General features: G+C 46.2%; 3 protein-coding genes across 3 annotated transcripts; 1 reads left to right on the forward strand and 2 right to left on the reverse strand.

The window, feature by feature from the left end:
- Positions 1 to 4,916: 4,916 nt before the first annotated feature.
- On the reverse strand, positions 4,917 to 6,588 carry LOC128310558 (surfeit locus protein 6 homolog). Its single transcript, XM_053047227.1, has 4 exons — positions 6,359 to 6,588; positions 5,904 to 6,290; positions 5,688 to 5,842; positions 4,917 to 5,584 (listed from the first exon to the last, which is right to left on the reverse strand). The coding sequence occupies exons 1-4, from the start codon at positions 6,459 to 6,461 to the stop codon at positions 5,363 to 5,365; spliced, it is 867 nt and encodes a 288-aa protein (XP_052903187.1). The 5' UTR covers positions 6,462 to 6,588; the 3' UTR covers positions 4,917 to 5,362.
- A 316-nt stretch (positions 6,589 to 6,904) lies between these two features.
- Positions 6,905 to 8,560, forward strand: LOC128309969 (26S proteasome regulatory subunit 6B). The gene is made up of 4 exons (XM_053046488.1): positions 6,905 to 7,009; positions 7,112 to 7,195; positions 7,270 to 7,820; positions 7,886 to 8,560. The coding sequence occupies exons 1-4, from the start codon at positions 6,977 to 6,979 to the stop codon at positions 8,454 to 8,456; spliced, it is 1,239 nt and encodes a 412-aa protein (XP_052902448.1). The 5' UTR covers positions 6,905 to 6,976; the 3' UTR covers positions 8,457 to 8,560.
- Positions 8,561 to 8,666: 106 nt separating this feature from the next.
- On the reverse strand, positions 8,667 to 17,918 carry LOC128297289 (uncharacterized). Its single transcript, XM_053032909.1, has 4 exons — positions 17,579 to 17,918; positions 17,314 to 17,493; positions 10,318 to 10,433; positions 8,667 to 10,248 (listed from the first exon to the last, which is right to left on the reverse strand). Exons 1-4 carry the CDS (start codon positions 17,913 to 17,915, stop codon positions 10,180 to 10,182), a joined length of 702 nt encoding a protein of 233 aa, XP_052888869.1. The 5' UTR covers positions 17,916 to 17,918; the 3' UTR covers positions 8,667 to 10,179.
- Positions 17,919 to 19,170: the final 1,252 nt, after the last annotated feature.

Below are 19,170 nucleotides of genomic sequence, written 5' to 3' on the forward strand. Positions count from 1 at the left end.
CATCGCCACAGTTTGTGCTACCGGAATCGTTCGAAATGGGACCGAAAAAAAAAAATGACCGATCTAATGCTAATTCTCCTCCAGGGGTGACATTTCTGACAGAAGCGATTACCAGCATTACCGTCACCGCCAACTGCGATCCCCTTTTTTTTTTTTGCTGCAGCTTCATCGGCACGTGCGCTGGTGTGCGCTCACCAACAATCGCACGCTCAACCGCACGTCGGTTATGGTTTAATCAAATCTCCGTTGAAAGTACGAACCTTTTCTTTTGCCGATTAAGGGAATTCCTGTTCCCGAGCCAGAGAGCCAGAAATATCAACACCAACACGCACCGTTGCCCAACAGCCACCCCGGGTGTGTCGTCCGAGCGCAAATGTGGTGTGTTGGAGAAAGAAATATCGCCGGTATCGCACCGGCATGTTCGTGTCTGTGTGGGTAATGTTTAGTTTCCCCAACGGCTCCCATGGTTGTGTGCGCGTGAAGGTAAAAGATCGCCGAGCAAACAATATGCTCAGCGACGGTGGGCAAGACGCACGATTTGACGCGCGCATCCAATGCCTCCGGATCACGGCGTGAACACATGTGCGCTAGCCGCGTATGCCGGTAGCGCATTGGATGCTTCAGCGCGCGCGTGTATGTTTTTTCTTTTGTTTTCTTTTACAGAAACCGTGTTTGAGAATGTGATTTTTGTGCTTTGCGGCACAAGATAGATTGCGAAACCTTTGCAATTCCAGCGATGGCCTGTTGTTACCTGCTGTAAGTGATTGGTGTGTGGTAATAAGTATGGTTTTTTTTTTGCCATGAACGAGAAGGGAGCGTAAATCGAAACTTACGAACATGGGCTACCCCTAAAGGGACACTTTACATTCGACGAATTCTGTTGAGGACATTTTCACAATTATGTAATGGTCCCTCAATGGGTGCTATTTCTTCATCGCATCAAATGCCCTCTCCTGGCCAACTTACAATTCCCTACCAGATAAGCACCGAAATCCCTCACCAAAAGAAAAGCACATTCACACCCACACGTTAATATGCCAATGGGTAAAAATGTCGCCCACTCCCCTCCTCGTCCACTAACAAACACCAAAGTGCGTAAAACTTGTTGAAGACGCAACGGAAAATGGCACTTGTGAATCATCATACAGGCAGCAAATAAAAAAATACCCTGTTTCTTTCACCAGGCCAAGTCCAACATGGGGACATGGAGACGAAGTTGTGGAGCGCGCTTATTCCAAGCGCCACCAGGCACCTCCATCACGCTTTTTGGTGGGATCGAGACGGAAAAGAAGGGGAACCATTGCAAACAAAAAAAGGAAACTTAACCTCAAAAAATTGTTACAAACAATCTTGAAAAGTGTTTTTTTTTTTTTTTTGGGGGGGAGGATTTTGGTGAAAGATTTCCAGCCATTTGCACCATTTGCAAGGCACCGCCGAGAGATCGGACCTTGTAAGAGCGAGCGAGCGCGAGAGAGAGAAAACGAGGGGGCGATAGTGAGCGAAAAGTAAAAAGAGTAAGTGAGAAAACGAGCTGAGATGGGTGGTTAATGGGTTTTCTTCTATTCTTGCATCTCGCTTTCACGCCGTGCGCGATTCCACCCACTGCTGGAGCGGACCTGCTTCGTTCGCGCGAGCTTTGCAAACATAGCAGCATACCGTTGTTTAGTGTTCGCCTGCGTAGTTGATCCAACCAGAGCCGGCCCTACACGGTGGAGGGGAGGAGGGGGGACACAATACAACAACGGAAATGCGTTGGAAAAAGGGGCACTGTGTTTTTTTTTGTTGGCGAGACGGGAAATAGGGAACGAATATGTGGAGTTGAACGATGCACCATAAGTAGGCGAAACTCGGGATGTGAATCTCGCCGAAAGGGTGTGTGTTTTCTCCAGCGGGGATGAGAGAGAGAGAGAGAGAAGAAGAGAGAGCGAGAGAATGCGATTGTGCGACAAGGATAGTAGGTGGCGTAAATGGGAGGGAAAATCGATTGCGAATCGACGAGACGGATGGTGCGTTTTTTTTTGGTTCGCTACTGCTGGCCCTTCGTCGTGCTGAGCATGAATTACGAACGGATCTGATCGGAAAATCGTTAACCATAGGAAAGACCAACGGGGCACAAACTAGCTCCAGAACGCTCCGGACAATGTAGCATTGGGAAGATGGGGACATTATGGGGAGAAGATGGTTGAACATGTGGAAATTTCAATTGCAATTCTACTGGCACTGTCACGTCATTGAGAATAGTTACACGGTGTGGAGTCATTTTTCCGAGGTGTCTTTAGTCTTGAATACACTTAACAATGGACATTACGCACCAGTCGCTGAAAATGGACGATATATAGTGGAAAATCGCACGACGACATGCTTCGTCTGTCTCTCACTCTGAGCAAAACGATGACCGACGTAGCACTGCTGTCTGCTTAAAATTTACATTAACAAACGAATAAACTAGGTTCCACTTTATTACCTTCTTTTCAAGGCGATATTTCCACGAATGTGAACTCCTTTGCGACTTTGGTTTTCGTTGGTTTTCTTTCAAAAAATACGCATTCAGGTGTCTACGACTACGGCCGTTTCAAGTTGCACTGCTTCAAACGCCAACTTTCGCCTGAACTTTGATGAATTTTTCACCCACTTGCTTCTTACTACTACTTTCTTCACTTTTCTTCACACGCACACACCAGCACACACACACACGCACCACAAGCACAAGCTTCGAGTGGAATGCAATGCCAAAAAAAACGGGAGACGATTATGTATGCTGCTTCGTTAGCTCCAAAAAGTGAACCCCAATTTTCGATGTCTAACCAGAACTTAATCCTTGCGGTTCACCCCGTTTTGTGGTGTTCCACATCCAGCACTGCACAGCACACGCCACCCAATGCACGGCACTTATACACGCCCGGTGATTGCACGCCGCCCGCCGTACCGGCCGAAACCGACGATTGGTCTCAGTGTGGCGTGATTGGTACAGAGACGGTGGCGATGCTGGACATCCTTCTGGGCAATCCCCTGGCTGGCACACACGGGCCGTTGCGCGAAGGACACCTCGCTGTCGAAGGACCGGGAACAGACAAACGGTCGGATCTCGGTCGGAAGCCTACTGTGATCCACTCGCGAGCCCCGACGGTTAAACCTGAACTGAGGCTGCACGAAAATGCTTGGGGATTTCGCTCCAGCCAGCGCGCGCTCGGACCTTCGGCGGGGGAGATAAAGTTTAGCGCTGCTCACAGCACACTCGCACCCAGCTCAGCGTTGCTCGATACCTTCGCCAACGGCAGACAATAACAATGGCAATGGAGTACACCAAACGCTCACCAGGTTCGTGGGGTGTGAGCGAAATGGGATATGTTCTCTCGCAAAATGAGTTTGCTTCTTAACGATGCCCGCCATCCGAATGGTTCTCTCGCGTCATGTGTACCCATTTTGCAATGGATACAGTGTTATTTTTTTTATCGCTGTCACCCTACTGTTGCTACGTAAAGTGCTTTGTGTTGGATGAAATGAACCCAACCCACTACGATTCAATCCAAAAAGTATCTGTTACGGGATGATGTACTTTAATAGAATGCATTATACTATTATTGAATATCAAATTAATTATGCAATTAATTCGATAACGTTCGATAAAAACCAACAGCAATTTAACTTTAACGTTACTGTACAGTGACAAAAACTCTTACTCTACACACTTTTCAATCCACCGTCTGCTATGGGGGATGTTATTTTGGCTCGTTTCGCTCTGGAATAATCAAGCAACCGGTCAGTTAATATAATCCCCAATACAACTTGGCTCTCGGTAGCTCTCTTTCGCCTTCCAACTCTCCTAGTCATAACATGGAGAGTAACATCTCTTTTTTCTTGCTATCATCGTTCATTGTTTTTCCAACCAAAACCTCCTTCACAACTCACCCCCTCGACTCGGTGATTATCAAATTTCTTCTACCACGATGGAGGCGCATGGTTGCTCGCTCAATTTCCTGTTTTCTCCCGGGTTGTTGTTTCACACTCTCTTGATACGCGATACAGCCGTCAATTGAACTGAACAGAGATACCAGAGAAAGAGAGAGAGAGAGAGAGCAAAACGAGAGATAGAGAGCAGACAGTGTGTCAGCGTAATGACGTCAGAACAGCGGACGACAGTACCGGGATAATTCGTACCAGCGCTCCCCAGTCATCCAAAGCAAAAGCTAGGAAGAGTAGTAGTACGGGCGTACCAGTGCCAAACCAAACACTCATCCTCTCCAGTACGTACAAATCCTCGTCTTTGCAGCATGCGCACTGAATAGCGAGGCAAGGGCTACTCACTGATTTCCACCCCCGGCCTGTGTTGTATTCGATGTGCCGGTCGCGGTTGACGTAAACCGCGTCGGCACAAAGGAGAAATGCGAAACATTGCGTCCTACCTTAGCAACCCGTGCCTGCTTCGATCACGGCAGCACACTGGGACGCGTGTTGTTCTGTCCTTTCGAAGGGTGACTGGTGATTACGCGGTGGACAATTTGCCGTACCGAGTGGGTAAAGATGATAATACACCGACGACACTCTCGTACCCATTGAGAGGTCACGGCGCCACCAAGGGCCAATGCGGCAGGGCGCCCAACAGGCTGACTTGCACTGGTATGCAAATGATGCCTGCATGGGTTGTCCGTGGTCGTTGCGGCCATTCCTTTAACGGAATGTTTTTTCACTCCGTGCGAAGCTCTATTGCCTGCGTCAGCAAGCGCCTGCCGTTGTCTACTCTATCCATAAAAACACACGTCCTGAATCTAGCTCATCCTGGTTAAATATAAATAAGACAAACGACGAGATGAAAAAAGACATACACTTGTCTCTGCTAAATATAGCACGATGCGACATCTACGGGAACGCGGAAGGTGCGAGGTGTGTACATTCCCCTTTTGGTTGTGTGTATGTGTCTCAAGTGCAACGAGAGTAGGACAGCTTCGTACGGAGCGTGTAAAGCGATTAAAGCGACAAGTCCTTAAACATTTACGCGACCTGTTCCACTCCAGTGTGTTCTTTCGAGCACGCTACTTGTAGGTCGCACGCGAAACGCCCGTGGACAGCGTTTGACGTACGTTCAAATGACGAACGGAAAGGGAAACGTACGTTCAAAGAAATATTTTTAGAGTTCATTCAACCGGTGTGTGATGGAAAAACGGAAGCGCAGTTAGTTATTTTAGAGTGTAGGAAGCTTCTCGCATCAGAGCAGAGCGTTCTTAGAAATACTTTACACGTGTGTGACGCACCCTTTGAAATGATAACTATAGGGCGCGCGCTCATTAGAAATGCGGAAGTGCGAAAAAAATAACAATACCCTAAATCCGCATCATTTTCCGACGACTTATATACGTGTATATTTCTAGAATCCAGGTATGATTCGTCCCTTCTTGGCCATTTTCTTCAGCTTGGTGTTCTTTTTCTTTTGAGCACGTTCCTTCAGGTTGGCCGTTCGTTCCTTCTGCCGCTGGTTTTGCTGATGTTCCATCTTTTGCTGTCGTTCCTTCCAATTTTCCTTCGATTTTTTAATCTGCTTCTTGCGCTGCATGATTTTCTTCGACAGCAGTTCCGGATCATCGCGTACCTTTAGAAGAAATAAGCAGAATTTAAGATTATAATTCTTATAACGTTTTCTTTACGATCTTTCCTACTCCGGATGCACAAATGAGCTAAACAGATAACGTTACCTTTTGGCCGGCAGTTTTGGCCAATGCCTTCTCCCATGCCTGTTTCTTTTTTATTTCTGCGTACTTCTCCAAATCGCCCGATTCCTTCAACTCGGCCAGCTGTTTTTTGTTGTCAATTACCTTCTTCAGCAGTTTTTTCGTATCCGTTTCAATGCCTAAAAAGCAAAAGTGGAATTTACAAGCATTCCGATCGAACAGCGCAGTTCCGCAACTTACCTCTCTTCCGAACATCGCCTTCATCCAGCTGAACTTTGGAGAACACAATCTTTCCTTCCGCATTGAATATTGGTTCCGGTTTCTTTTCCTTCTTTACATCCAGCGGCTTATGTTCGACTAATTTGCTACGCTCCTGTTTTATGGCCATCATGTTGATCGACTTTAGCTTTTCCTTCAGCAGTTTTTCCTTTTTCAGTTTCTTGCGTTCGGCTTTGTTGCTGTCCGTGCCCGCTTTGCTTTTGCGGCCCAAATGTTTCCCGGTGATTTTATTTTTCTTAACCTCTAACTGGTGTACTTTGTCCTCTTCGCTATTTTGCATGCTTTTCATATGCTGTTTCTTGGCGCCATCATCAGTGTCCAACAAATATTCAGACTCATCATCATCGTCTGTGAAGCAAAGCAAAGCAAAATGTAGTACGGAATTGCAATAGAAACTTTTACATTACGATACATACCTTCTTTGGATTCCGGAATGTTGAACAGTTCCATGTAGAATTCCATTTCATCGTTTATCGCCTGCATGCGGGTTGTTAGATCGGAAGTTACCTTCTTACCCATTTTAGGTAATTTGGTGCAATGTACACAAGCTATAAATTCTATTCACGGATACAAAAATCCGGCTAGTTGAAACGAATTAATGTTTTTGGTCCGCGTGGTATCAATCAAAACAAAACGTACACTGCGATGGACGGGGGACTCGACCCGAATGACAGTAGCGTAGAGATGGGCATAGTCGAATGACAACTGTCTTTGCGATCCGGGAACATACGCTCCGTTGCCCAATTGCAGTCTTCGTTTTCAAACTATGATATTAAGCATTCGACAAGAATACAACATTTTTTCCGACCATTTTCAATGCAAAATGAGAGTTCTATCAACGGTTATCAAGTGCAGTTCCGTTGTCGAATTTTTTTCTATCTACCAACCTTGGCAATAAACAAAGAACACAACTGTCAAGCTTTGTTGTAGCGAAAGTTGACGCACGCTCTGGCTGTCAAAAATCATCCGAGTCATTGCAATATTTGTTGCCGTTGTTCGACTTGTGCTTGTTTAACTTACAAAAAATAGTGAAAATGATTGACGCCGAGATGGTTATTCCTGATAAGGTAAGTGCGAGGGTGTAGTCGCAACAGCTGGCTTATTCCGTGCAGTGCTTGCTTTGCATCCGCCATCGGCAATAACGCTCTCATTTGGTTGCCAACGCACAGGACGAGTCCGATACGCGAACCATGAAGGACGTAGTGAACCCGTTGGAAGAACCTCAGGAGGAAGATTTGTACATAAAATACAAGGTAAGCTAATGGAATGTGCTGTGCCATGAGATGGGAATACCTAATAAACTCCCATGATTCCTTTGTCTGCATAGAAACTGCTGAAGATGCTCGAGTTCTTAGTGGTTCAGGAGGAGTACATCAAGGATGAGCAGCGTAATCTGAAGAAGGAATACCTGCACGCGCAGGAAGAAGTGAAACGTATCCAGTCGGTTCCGCTCGTAATTGGTCAGTTCCTGGAAGCGGTTGATCAAAACACCGGTATCGTTGGGTCGACGACGGGCTCCAACTATTATGTTCGCATTCTATCCACCATCGACCGGGAGTTGCTGAAACCCTCGGCTAGTGTCGCCCTGCACAAACACAGTAATGCTCTGGTAGATGTTTTGCCTCCGGAAGCGGATAGTTCAATTTCCATGCTAAATGCGGACGAGAAACCGGATGTTCAGTATTCCGACATCGGTGGTATGGATATGCAGAAGCAAGAAATTCGCGAAGCTGTCGAACTGCCGCTAACACATTTCGAACTGTACAAGCAAATTGGTATTGATCCTCCGCGCGGCGTGCTCATGTACGGACCACCCGGATGCGGTAAGACAATGTTGGCGAAGGCTGTCGCCCATCATACAACGGCTGCTTTCATTCGGTAAGTGGTCATTACACTGTGCATGTAAACGGTAGCGTAACATTCCCTTTTTTCGCCCTTAACAGTGTGGTCGGTTCCGAGTTTGTGCAAAAGTATCTCGGCGAGGGACCCCGTATGGTGCGTGATGTGTTCCGTCTGGCGAAGGAAAACTCACCGGCCATCATCTTCATTGACGAAATCGATGCCATCGCTACGAAACGTTTCGATGCACAGACCGGTGCCGATCGTGAGGTACAGCGTATCCTGCTCGAGCTGCTCAACCAGATGGATGGCTTTGATCAAACCACCAATGTGAAGGTCATCATGGCAACGAACCGTGCCGATACGCTCGATCCTGCCCTGCTGCGTCCGGGTCGACTCGATCGAAAGATCGAATTCCCGCTTCCGGATCGACGACAAAAGCGACTGATCTTCTCCACCATTACCGCCAAGATGAATCTTTCCGAGGACGTCGATCTGGAAGATTTCGTTGCCCGGCCGGACAAAATTTCCGGTGCCGACATTAACGCTATCTGTCAGGAGGCAGGCATGCACGCTGTGCGTGAAAATCGTTACATTGTGCTAGCGAAAGACTTTGAAAAGGGATACAAAAACAATATCAAAAAGGATGAAACGGAGCACGAGTTCTACAAGTAGGAAGCGCGTATTGAGGTGTATTACCTTTCGTTTAGCTTCGTTTGCGGGAATCCTAACTAGATTCGTTTGAATAAAATGATTTTGTCTGGCACTAATGCTCTTAATTCCGCTTTTACAGTTTGTTTTTGGTGTAACATTTTCGGACACCTTTCCAAAACCAAAACCCCAACGCACACCTGCTTACACAGACACACATCTATGTACTGAGAGAAAGAGTGTATATATATATATATATATAGAATTTTCTTCCTGTTTAACATTGACGTTCGACAAAGTTGTTATTTTGGCATTGTTTTGTAATGAAACTACATATACATACAGTTACGATAGCAGCATGTTTTGAAACCACAAACGGACCCGTCTCGATGGCTCGCCTTCAAACGCTGGATTGAAGCGGAGCCTTTACGTTTGGCTGTTTTTTGTTTGTTTTGTTTTTAATTCTCTTCTTGTATTCAAATTGTACACGTATTAAGTCTTGCTGTGCTATTGCCATACTTTCCATTTCTTTTTAAAATTCCTCTACAACTTTAGCTGTACAATACCAACAAGCAGCACGCCGAAAGTTTAAGGAAACCGTTTAATTTGGTAGTATACAAACTTTATATAGCGCAAACGAAATTGTATAGATATATCATTTCAACATGGTATATATGTAGGTATATATATGTATGTATGTATGTATGTATGTATATAGCAACTGTTGCACGTGTATAATCAAACGATTAATAGGATTATTTGTCCTCTTTGCTTTTTTAATGCGGTTTTGGGCCTGTTCGGTTTTAATGTTGGTAAGTTTTCCACGTTTCGGTTTAAAGTTTATCAGCAATTTGTTGAATGGTTCAACAATGTTAGCTACACTTTGCAATAACTTGTCCTAACCCGGCGCCCGCTTATTGCTCAACTCTTATCATCTCTGTTCGGTAGTTTCTCGTGTCACTGGTGTCAATGGAGTTTTGAATGTTGCACTTAGCCTACAAAAAATGTTTCATAATTAACAATGGTTCAGCATTTGACTAGAAGTTGAATGATTCATTAATTATCCTCGCTCGGCGTACGGTTGATTCGCATGTAAAGTTGCTGTTTGGCTGTATGAAATCTTGCACAATTTGCTATCTACCAGTCAATCAATTCCTTATGCTCCGCACGCTATGGGTTTGCTGGGGGGGAATGCTTCTTCGGACATCGGTACATCTCTTGCCTGCCAGCTCTGTACCATGCGTAAGCAGTAAGGTGTCTAGATTTCATAATCGCTTATTGTCTGTGCATGGGTCAGTGTGGTCCACAGCGGAGCCCTGATGCCTTCACACACCTCTCGCTGCCGCTGGACGCGTGGTGCCTTTTTACGCGAACCGTACCGCACCTTGGACTGTTTCCCATCCTTACCCGTTTCGTCGAAGCTGGCGTTTGTTTGGCTGGTACTGCTGGTGCTGCAGCTTCCGCTCATCCCATCACGTGCTCGCGCCGGACTACGATCCGCAGCGCTACGCCCCAGTCCGGTGAGATTGGTTTCACTGTGCGATACGGCCAGGCGCTTGTGTTTGGTGTTTCGGAACCGTTTCCGCTTGCCTCGCACAAGATCCAGCACGGTGTCGTCACGATCCTTGCCGTACATGCCGTACGCGGCCGTTGCGATCGTGCCAGTGATCGTGTTGGTACGACCGGGCAGTAATAGACCGGTCTGTTCCGGGCTGGGAGCCCTCGAACGGACCGGACTCTCGGACTGCTAGCACTGTTCATTGTCCGTATCGGGCGGTGAGTCCGTCAGTAGCATATGAGCGGCCGGTGAGTCGAGCTGTGGGAGGATAGGGAAAGGTCAGTTAGAGGGCTACGATCGAATTATTCCGAACAGTGGTACAGTTACCTGACTGCTGCAGTGCGTGTCGCTCTTCTCCTCGTACACCGTATCCAGATCGAGCGAGGGATATCCACGGCTCAAGCTGTCACCGGACTGTAGCAGGATGGAGCGTTGATTACTGACTGGCAGGAGAGAACATAACACAACGTACAAGCATTAGTTTGTAGCGAAATATTTCCGTTGAAAGAAAAGCTGATAAGACGACAAGTCACTTCATAAGCCCGAATTGGGACGAGCACGTTAAAGGATGCTTTCCCCAGCATGCCTTCCATTCACTTGTAGCAACAGGAACAACGCAACAAGGATGCCTTTGTTCACATTCATCCTCTTCCGTCCGGGCCATGTTTACCGTCGTTAAGCGATGGAGCGATTTGCCGCAGGATAGAACACAAAAGTTTCCCCCGGCCCGACGCAACCAGCTGGTTGGAAAGGACAGGAATGAATAACAGGTCCATAAAGACCACCGGTCCCGCGTTCGCACCAAACGCTGCATGGATGAATAACATCGTATCTCGCTTTGGAATTGAATCTCACAGTCGTCACATCATCATTTCCATCGGCCGGGACCAGGCCGACGAATGTTAATTTACGATTTATTCAATGAAAGGACGCTTTGCATTTTGAATCTAATTTAATTAGAGCTCTTGCAACGTACGCTACCGCAAGCGAAATGGTCGATTTGTACCGTGTATTTACACAGCATGTAACGGGGAATTTTATAATTATTTTACACAAGTTTACTGAAGTTAGGTAAGCATTAACATTCGTAATTATTTGAGTGATTTTTCATGCGAATTCCAAGCGGTGAAGCTATGTTTGATGGGGAGGGACAGAATTTAATGCTGTGATTCTGTAACTTTGAACATGGTCAGGCGGTTAAGTATGAAGAATTGTGCCATTGAAGTTGTAGTGTCTGAAGCGAGGAAGTTTTTCAACATGAGATAACGCCAAGCTCTCTTTTAAAGGCGATCTGAGATTTAAACAATCTGTGTGCTGCGGAAGATAGATCGGACTGCTCTACTGCACTACCTAAGCCTAAAGGGTCTAAAAGGTCATTCCGCCGAGAGGGTGGAACAACTGGCCAAACAGGGAAGTAGATGTACCTGAGAACAGGCGAAGCCGACACTATCCCGGCAGCAGCAGGCAATCAGCAGCTGTCGGAATTTTCTTCAGACGAAGCACGGCAACGACAGGCCCAACAACCCGACCCGTAACCCGGTGAGTATTTTACGTCCCGCGGCTGAGAAGATAAGCGGTGACGACTTCCAAGCCATCCCACAACAACCACCGAAAGGGAAAAGTTCTTACCCCAAGTGCTTCCGGAGATTTGGGGTGCGTTCAAAAATGTCCTCCGGAGGATTCCACCTACATCAAAAAACATCACAAGAAGGATCAACTTCTTGATGTCCTCTTACACCAAGATAACTGGACTGGACGAGCTTTTTATCGTACACTGCCAAGCCTAACAATGTGTGATATCTCTGGCGGAACTTAACTGAAATAAATCTTAGACACAAAAACGAACGGGGTGGACAGTCGATCGTCCAAGGTTGACGCAAAGCTGACAATTACTTTTTTCTCATCGACATTCGGTCCTGATCGGCTGCCGTATTGCCAACCGGTAACACGTCGATCCAGGCAGTCTTCCTGCATAACTTATTCTCCGGCCTTTGATGCTTCCAAATCGTCCGAAGCTTAAATGATTCTGGAAGTTAAGAAAAGCCCTCCAGTCACCCTCTTGGTTCAACAAAGCGAATGCAAAACTTCAAAGTGAAATCTCAAACTCTCGTGTGTCGGTTGCGATTTTCACACCGGAACTCAGCTCGCCGTGGGAGGGAGGGCCCAAATCGTCACGATTTCATGTCCGAGCGTGCGGAAAGCAAAATTGCCAAAATAAACTTTGCAAATCAATTGGTGGCCAAAATGGTGCAAAATCCCTCTTGGCAAATGTAGATTTCATGCACACAAAAGAAAAACCCTCCCCCATTATCAATCAGTCGGAACGCCAAGGGGAGGAATACGGCACGGCGGCTCCTTAACTTGGCAATCGAACTGAACGATCTTTTCCTTCGCTTTTCGGTGCGTATCGACATGATTGAAGAGGAATTAAATCAGTAGCACTAGAACGATAGCGATCGGGCGGGGCGGGACAGGACTGGCCCAGTTCAATTACCATTTGTAGTGCAAGAGCAGTAACGTGGAATTGGAATCGTGTCTCAAACAAACAAACTAACCACAACGCAATGAACTACAATCCCTCATTATAATTCCATCGTCAATGGGGAGGAATGCACAAGTAGTGCCAAAATTATTCGTCGTAGGGCGCGTCCTCAATGCGCCGTATGATCACGACTTCCGAAGGGCATCTGTGAACGACCGTTTTAGCATAATAATAATGGCCAGCGTAGCCAGCGTTCTGCGTACGCGAAACAACCAAACAAACAGCACAAAGTGTTCTTGTGCCTTCCTAATGCAACCAAAATCCGGCTCAACTTATGCTCGGAACGACGCGAGTGTTTATAAATGGGCAAGTTTGTCCGTGACGTTCCCGACACGTGAGCGCACCCGTGGAAGTTTGTGGAAGCTGGGGATTAAAACACTCCGGCACGAGGGAATGATGATCCCATCCCTTAAAGCACGACCTAAATGGGAGTAATTGCCACTTCGTTAACCGCACTCTGGGCAGGCCTCTGGGCCCTTTGAAGTAGAGCGTAGCAGTGGCTGGCCGTTATTTCAGCTTTTGGCGCTATCGTAAAGAGCAACAGCACCACATCAAAAACGGCGCCAGGATGGTACGCGTGCGATGCTGTTAAGTAGCTAATGTCGGTGGCTGTGAATCAATTATTTATTTATATACTCATTCATTTATTTATTTGCGCATTCATTACCGAGAATGCAACCACAATGAAGCGCGCGGATGTACAATCTCGTCCGCGTTTAGCCGTTCGAGATGAGAATTTATGCACTGAGTAAAAGCTTCGGATTTTTTTTCCAAGCGGAAAACTCGTGTCCTGTCGGAGAGGACGAAATACAGCACTGAAGCTAATCTGATCGGCATTAGCGAGCCGGTGAACGCGTTCGCTCCGAACAATCGGTTGCTCATTAATGCGACCGGGACCGGGAGATGCCGGATCGCGTGTGGCACACAGCTGCGTGCGTGAGTTGAATTTCCGTACGTTAGCTACGCGGTTCGGTCGAACGGCTTGCCGTAGGAAGATGTGTGGTTTTGGATAGGAATGTAGTAAGCTTATAACGCGCTTCGCAACCCATATCATTTACGGATCAAGATATCCTTTTCCACTAGACTTCGTTTTAATGGATTGCTTTTCGTGGAAGTTTAATTTAAGGACGTTGTGATTAGCTTCGATAGGGCCATAAATTATGCGCCAATAGCACGCTCGTTAAGTATATAGTGTGTTGAAGGTTTAAACGCGCAAGTAGTATACATTTTATTTAAAAATACTTGCTTAAAAAACCTTCTAAGTAAACTCCTAAAAAATCGCACTTTCCAACCAATCCAACCCACCATAAAGTTCTCAATCACTCAACAAAACCACTATTTTCCCTTCGTTTACAAAACGGCCAGCACTAAAGCCAAACCACGAGCAACAAACTTTACAATGAACGATTTATCTTTCGTCCTTTCCTTTTTTGTCCACGACTTTTCCCGGCTCAATCAAGGTAATTGTTTACTTTCAATCAATAATTACGTTTACCTTTTCGAATCCTTTCGTTTTTGCTCGGTAATTTCAGCTCGAGTGTTCGAAGCAAATGGAGTTTTTCATCAAACGAAAGGAAAGTTTGGTGGCAAGGTAAAAGAGATGTTCTGGAGACGAGTGTCTAACCGATAATTCATTGTAAAGCACATGACAATATCGAAGGAACTGGCTTACTGATTAAGATGAGTATTGCTCCTCGGAGCAGGAAAAGGGTCCTGTCGTTTTGTGACCTGCACCACTATAAAGTCACCAAAAGAAGTCCCAAATATCTATTGAAAGGTTACGAATTGCTAAAAATAAAGCAGAATAAAGCTTCCGATCACTAAACTCTGCGTATCAAGCTATTTGTAAGTTGGTGCGTTTAAATTTCCATTCTCCATTTCCAAGTCCTGCCGTTACGAATACGACCGGCCATCGTGCCATTGGGAGAAAATATAGAGACAGCATAATCTCTGCTTCCGAATGATGCCGGATCATTCAGCCCCATAAACTTGACTTTGCTGTCCGTCCAGCTGAATAGCGAAGGCTTGGGTAAAGTGCCAGAAAGGTCGATATAATCTAGCGCTCCCCTAATGACGGCACCTGACCTTCAGCCGTCTTAAAGGACTTCTGTGGCAAACCAAGCCCGGTAAACAGTCGTCTAGCCTGCAGATAAGTAAGTAAGAAAGCTCAGGGATTTAATAAACTTGCTTAAAAATGTCACACACACAGATGTTGGAGCCAAAGATAACAACCATATCATTAAACATATCATATCATTACATCATTAAAACAATAACAATCGGTCATTCGGGAGTGCAACCGTCTTCGTATCGGTGCGTATTTTGTGCTGTAAATATATTTCACTGTTAAACATACAATGCTTAACACCCAGCACTATCGTTCCGCGGGACATCACTTGCGAGTTTACCGTCCCTGCTCGTTATGCGAAAGGCGGCCACGGTACGTCAAGGAACGCCAAAACCGAAGTCAAACTCCTGTTAATCTAAATAAAGGAACGCATTGCGCTAGATAATAAATCTCAATCAAGGCATCGCACATCGTACACGCTCGCGCACTCCGGCTGCTGCTCAACTCCCCAGCACGGATGGATTGTCTTCCATTAAATGTGATTCATGTGCTTCAGCATTTTCACATTTGCCCGATTCGCCCACATCGCTAACGATTGCCGCGGTTCCGTGTTTCAGCGCCGGCAAATCCTCGTGGGCAAAACCAGACAGGTCTCCCGGGTGGCAACTTTTAAGCGATGCTGCTCCACACACACACACACAAACTTCCCCGAGCAAGTAGAAGACTAGAAGATCTTCTGGTCCATTGGACGGCGCAGATTTTCAGCACAACTTTCGTCTAGTGAAAACTTTGTCTAATCACGCTGTAATCGAAAGACAAAACCGGCACCTGATAAGCAGCGAGACGCTGACGTTGACAATGAGGCGCGTAATGGAGCAAACCGGCAGCGTTATCTGCAGGCAGTGTGTTGTACTGCTCGGTTTGGATATTTTCGGTACCCAAACATAAGAAAAAAAATCCGAAGTTGGCAAAATTGTTTCCACTCACCGGCAAAATAATTGATTCAATTTGGTTGAGGCAACGGCAAAAAGTTTGCACAGCACAGCCCGTAACTTTTGTATGAAAATTTAATTAATCGAACTATTTCGTGACGCGTTGTACGGAAGGTGTGCCGGGTGGGGAAGCGGTTGGGCCGACCCCGTGCCTCAACTTTCCGCATGCAAATGTGCGTCCAAAACGTGTGGCCACATTCCTTGGACGAAACATACACTTCCGCTGAATGCTTTCCTTTTCGCAACCTTCCGAATTCTTTGCTACCAGAAGTGGTTGTATTTGCCCCCCCCCCCCCCCCCCCCCCCCCCCCGTGAGAGCCCTTTACCCTTGCGTGAGATGGCTATTTTAACACTAGAGCTGCCGAATCAGTCAGTTTGGCTGGGATAGATTCCTCTAATCGCATTTAGGTATGGGGGTTAAATAATTCTGCTGATTCTCCTACTAATGTTATTCGCGATCTTGGAACTAAATGACGTATCGAATGTTTGGATTTATTTCTTAGAATGTTAAATAGTTTAGTGGTCGAAATTGATGAAGAACTAGCAAATACTTTGCTCAAGAGAATTGAATAAATATAAAATGGATTTACCAGACCAGACCTAGAGAGACAGGGATAGATCGTTGCTCTTTACTAGACCTATAAACGTCAAGATACATTTACATTTTTTTACGACATTTTTATGCCAAAGTACTACCAAATGAAATTGACACCATAATTTATTAAACAACGTAATTTAAGAAGAGGTGGCACGGAGGTGTATTGAAAGCGGCGCCGAATTTCACACGAAAGGATCGGTCCGAAATCCCATTCGTACCTATTCCCCGCACGCAGCAATGACTTTTCTGTTACGAGTAAATAAAGACCTAGATCTCTTAAAGTTGTTGTGCTGAAGAAGAAGGTTTAGGAACTAGAAGCACACTATGGCTATGACTATGGCCAAATGGAAGCATTTTGATTTTTTTTAAATAGTAAAAGTGTAACGATTTGTTGGCAAAATTTTGGCAAAATGTTGGCAAAAACAATTTTAAATTTCTTATACGAAATTACTGTCAAAATTTAGACATTTACCTTTTTCAAATTCGCGTAGCTTGAGAATGAACTGTACTAATAACGAATAGGCAAGCAAAACATTTAAAGTAGCTAGTAATATGCAAGACTATCCCACTTTATGTTTCAAAATTTTATTAGAATGGATCGATAGGGCATATAACAAGTTGCTCAATCAAAGTATAAAAAACAGTAATACGAACTCCAACTTTATTAACAAAACCCCTAAAAACATTATCCAGCTGTGCGAAATAGTGTATAAAGAATATCAGCAATAAAACACTCCAGGTAGTTCTAGTGTTAGTCGGAACGCTAGCAACACCAATTCAGTTGTTTCGTTTCGTTGGACTAACTTGTCTTGATTTTTTTGTGGATTTTTGTTCCTTCCGATGAAACATACCCTACGGCACAGTTAGGTAAAGTTTATTCCAGCACAGACAAACCCCATTCCTCCCACGTGGGGGAGGAAGTTTTCGCGCGTACAACCTCGAACTAATTTTCCACCCACGGGATATGATAGTTTCCTGGTACTGCCAAAAACTTTTACAACCCACATTCGGCAGAAGGCCAAGGACACAGGAGGGTTTTTTTTTTTAAATGTATTTACGGGCAAGGGTTTTACATGCAGCCAACAAGCATTATACAACATCAACAGTGGGGGAAAATACTTACGGTGGTGCGAATTGAAGCGTACCAGCGTAATGGTGTTGGCCTTTAGATCGAAATTTCGCCGCCGGTCACGTTCGCGTGCAATCTTGGCACGGCGGCGCAGACAGCAGATGACCAGCAGGGCAAAGATGGGAAATCCCACTATGCAGGACAGGATCGGTACGACGATCGTTTCCGGTGACACTAGTGGGGTTGGACGACCAGCGATAAAAAGGGAAAGGTGTAAGTTGAAGAGTTTCAGCAAAGAACGGGCGACAGTATGACTCACCTGTTGGATAGATTAATATGTCTGCCTTGCGAGCAGGTTGTTCGGTGGGTGGAGACGTTGTCAGGGTGGCGCTCGGTACCTTCGGCCCGAGACCCGCTGCCAGCGTCGTGTTGCCTTGGGCCATCGCAACAGTTACGTGCGTGTGCGTTCGCACACCGCTAGACCTAGTGGCGTTCTGAACTGTTCTGCCGAGAATGGTACTGTTGATGGCTTCATTCCGCCGATCGGCGTCCGCTAGAATGGTGTCCTTCGTTTGCTGGTGCTGTCTGCCACTGCTACGCTGTAACCGTTCGATCGAGGACGTCGCTTCAATAGCATCATCTAGTTGTAATAACATTGTTTCGCTTCACTTTTCCACCTAAAAACACACGGTTTCGCACGTCCTGCCGAGTGCCGTATCGTGCCGATACTACGGTTTGTTGATGTCGGTGTCTATATTCATTAGCTAGGCCTGCAAGAGACAAGGGGAAAGCCTGAAGGCACGTGCCTGAATAGCTCGTGGCAACGCCGAGAGCGGCAACAACAGAACGAAGAAAAAAACGATTACAACACCGTGCGACAAACTAAATAAACAGCCGTTTCTTGCTTCGCACGCGTTCACTTCAAACCGTCCGCTGATTGCTTCGATTGGAAATTCGGTATTCACCCATTCATCACATCACAGGCCCGGCACGGGAAGAACCGAGTCCGAATTGCTTTCTGAAGATAACTTTTATTGGTTTGCCACTCCTTGCCCCCTTTCCGGAGGGACACCCGGCTTGTAGGCTTTTTTCGGTGTTTTTGGAAGTTATGGTTTTCCCTGCCTATGTCAATAGTAGCAACCTCGAGAGCAATTTTCTTCCGGTGACGCTCGAACGCGCTTCCCGCTTTGCTGTGTGTGTGCCCGTTCGATCTCTGATAAACATTCACGTCCCATTTGCTGAATCAATCAATTTTTACCGTTCTTTGTAGCACACACAGAGGGCACAAACATTAACACACACAAAGAAAGAAGGTGAACTCCCCTCAAGCAGCACGTAGACACGTGTGGGCGATATATTTTGGATGGCTTTTTTTTTTTGGTTGACTTTAATTTTTGTTTTTGTTTCGTTTAATCGACACACTTCACGGTTGTTTTCATTCTCATCTTACAGCAAGCAGCAGCAAACCTGGCACAACATCAGGACACCGCACGGAAGTAATTTAAACCGAGCGACCCTGCCCGCACACGGTGTCTAGGGTTACTGCGATGACGGCAGTTCACGAGCGACTGGGCTGCTCCATCGGTTGGTGGCACCATCACCGCCCGCACCGGAGGGACTCACACTTACCCCGCGGGGCTTTAATATTCCAACCAAGCAAACCCGCAACCCCTTCCAGCATTCCAGCATCCCCAGCGATGGGGCGTGTGGCGAGACGAGTTCAAGTGGGTGGAAAACAGGTAGTTAAGCGTAGCGCTAAATGTACCGCACGGGGCGACATCTCACATGTTGGTCGAGTGGGACGATTACGACCCCTGCATGCGCGAAACCGGGTTATATCACCACATGCTGTGTCGGATGTGAAGCTTCGAGCACGACAACTGGAACGGAGTTTAATTATGAGTGTGCGCG

The sequence above is a fragment of the Anopheles moucheti genome, chromosome 2, assembly GCF_943734755.1.
Source record: "Anopheles moucheti chromosome 2, idAnoMoucSN_F20_07, whole genome shotgun sequence".
Lineage (NCBI taxonomy): Eukaryota > Metazoa > Arthropoda > Insecta > Diptera > Culicidae > Anopheles > Anopheles moucheti.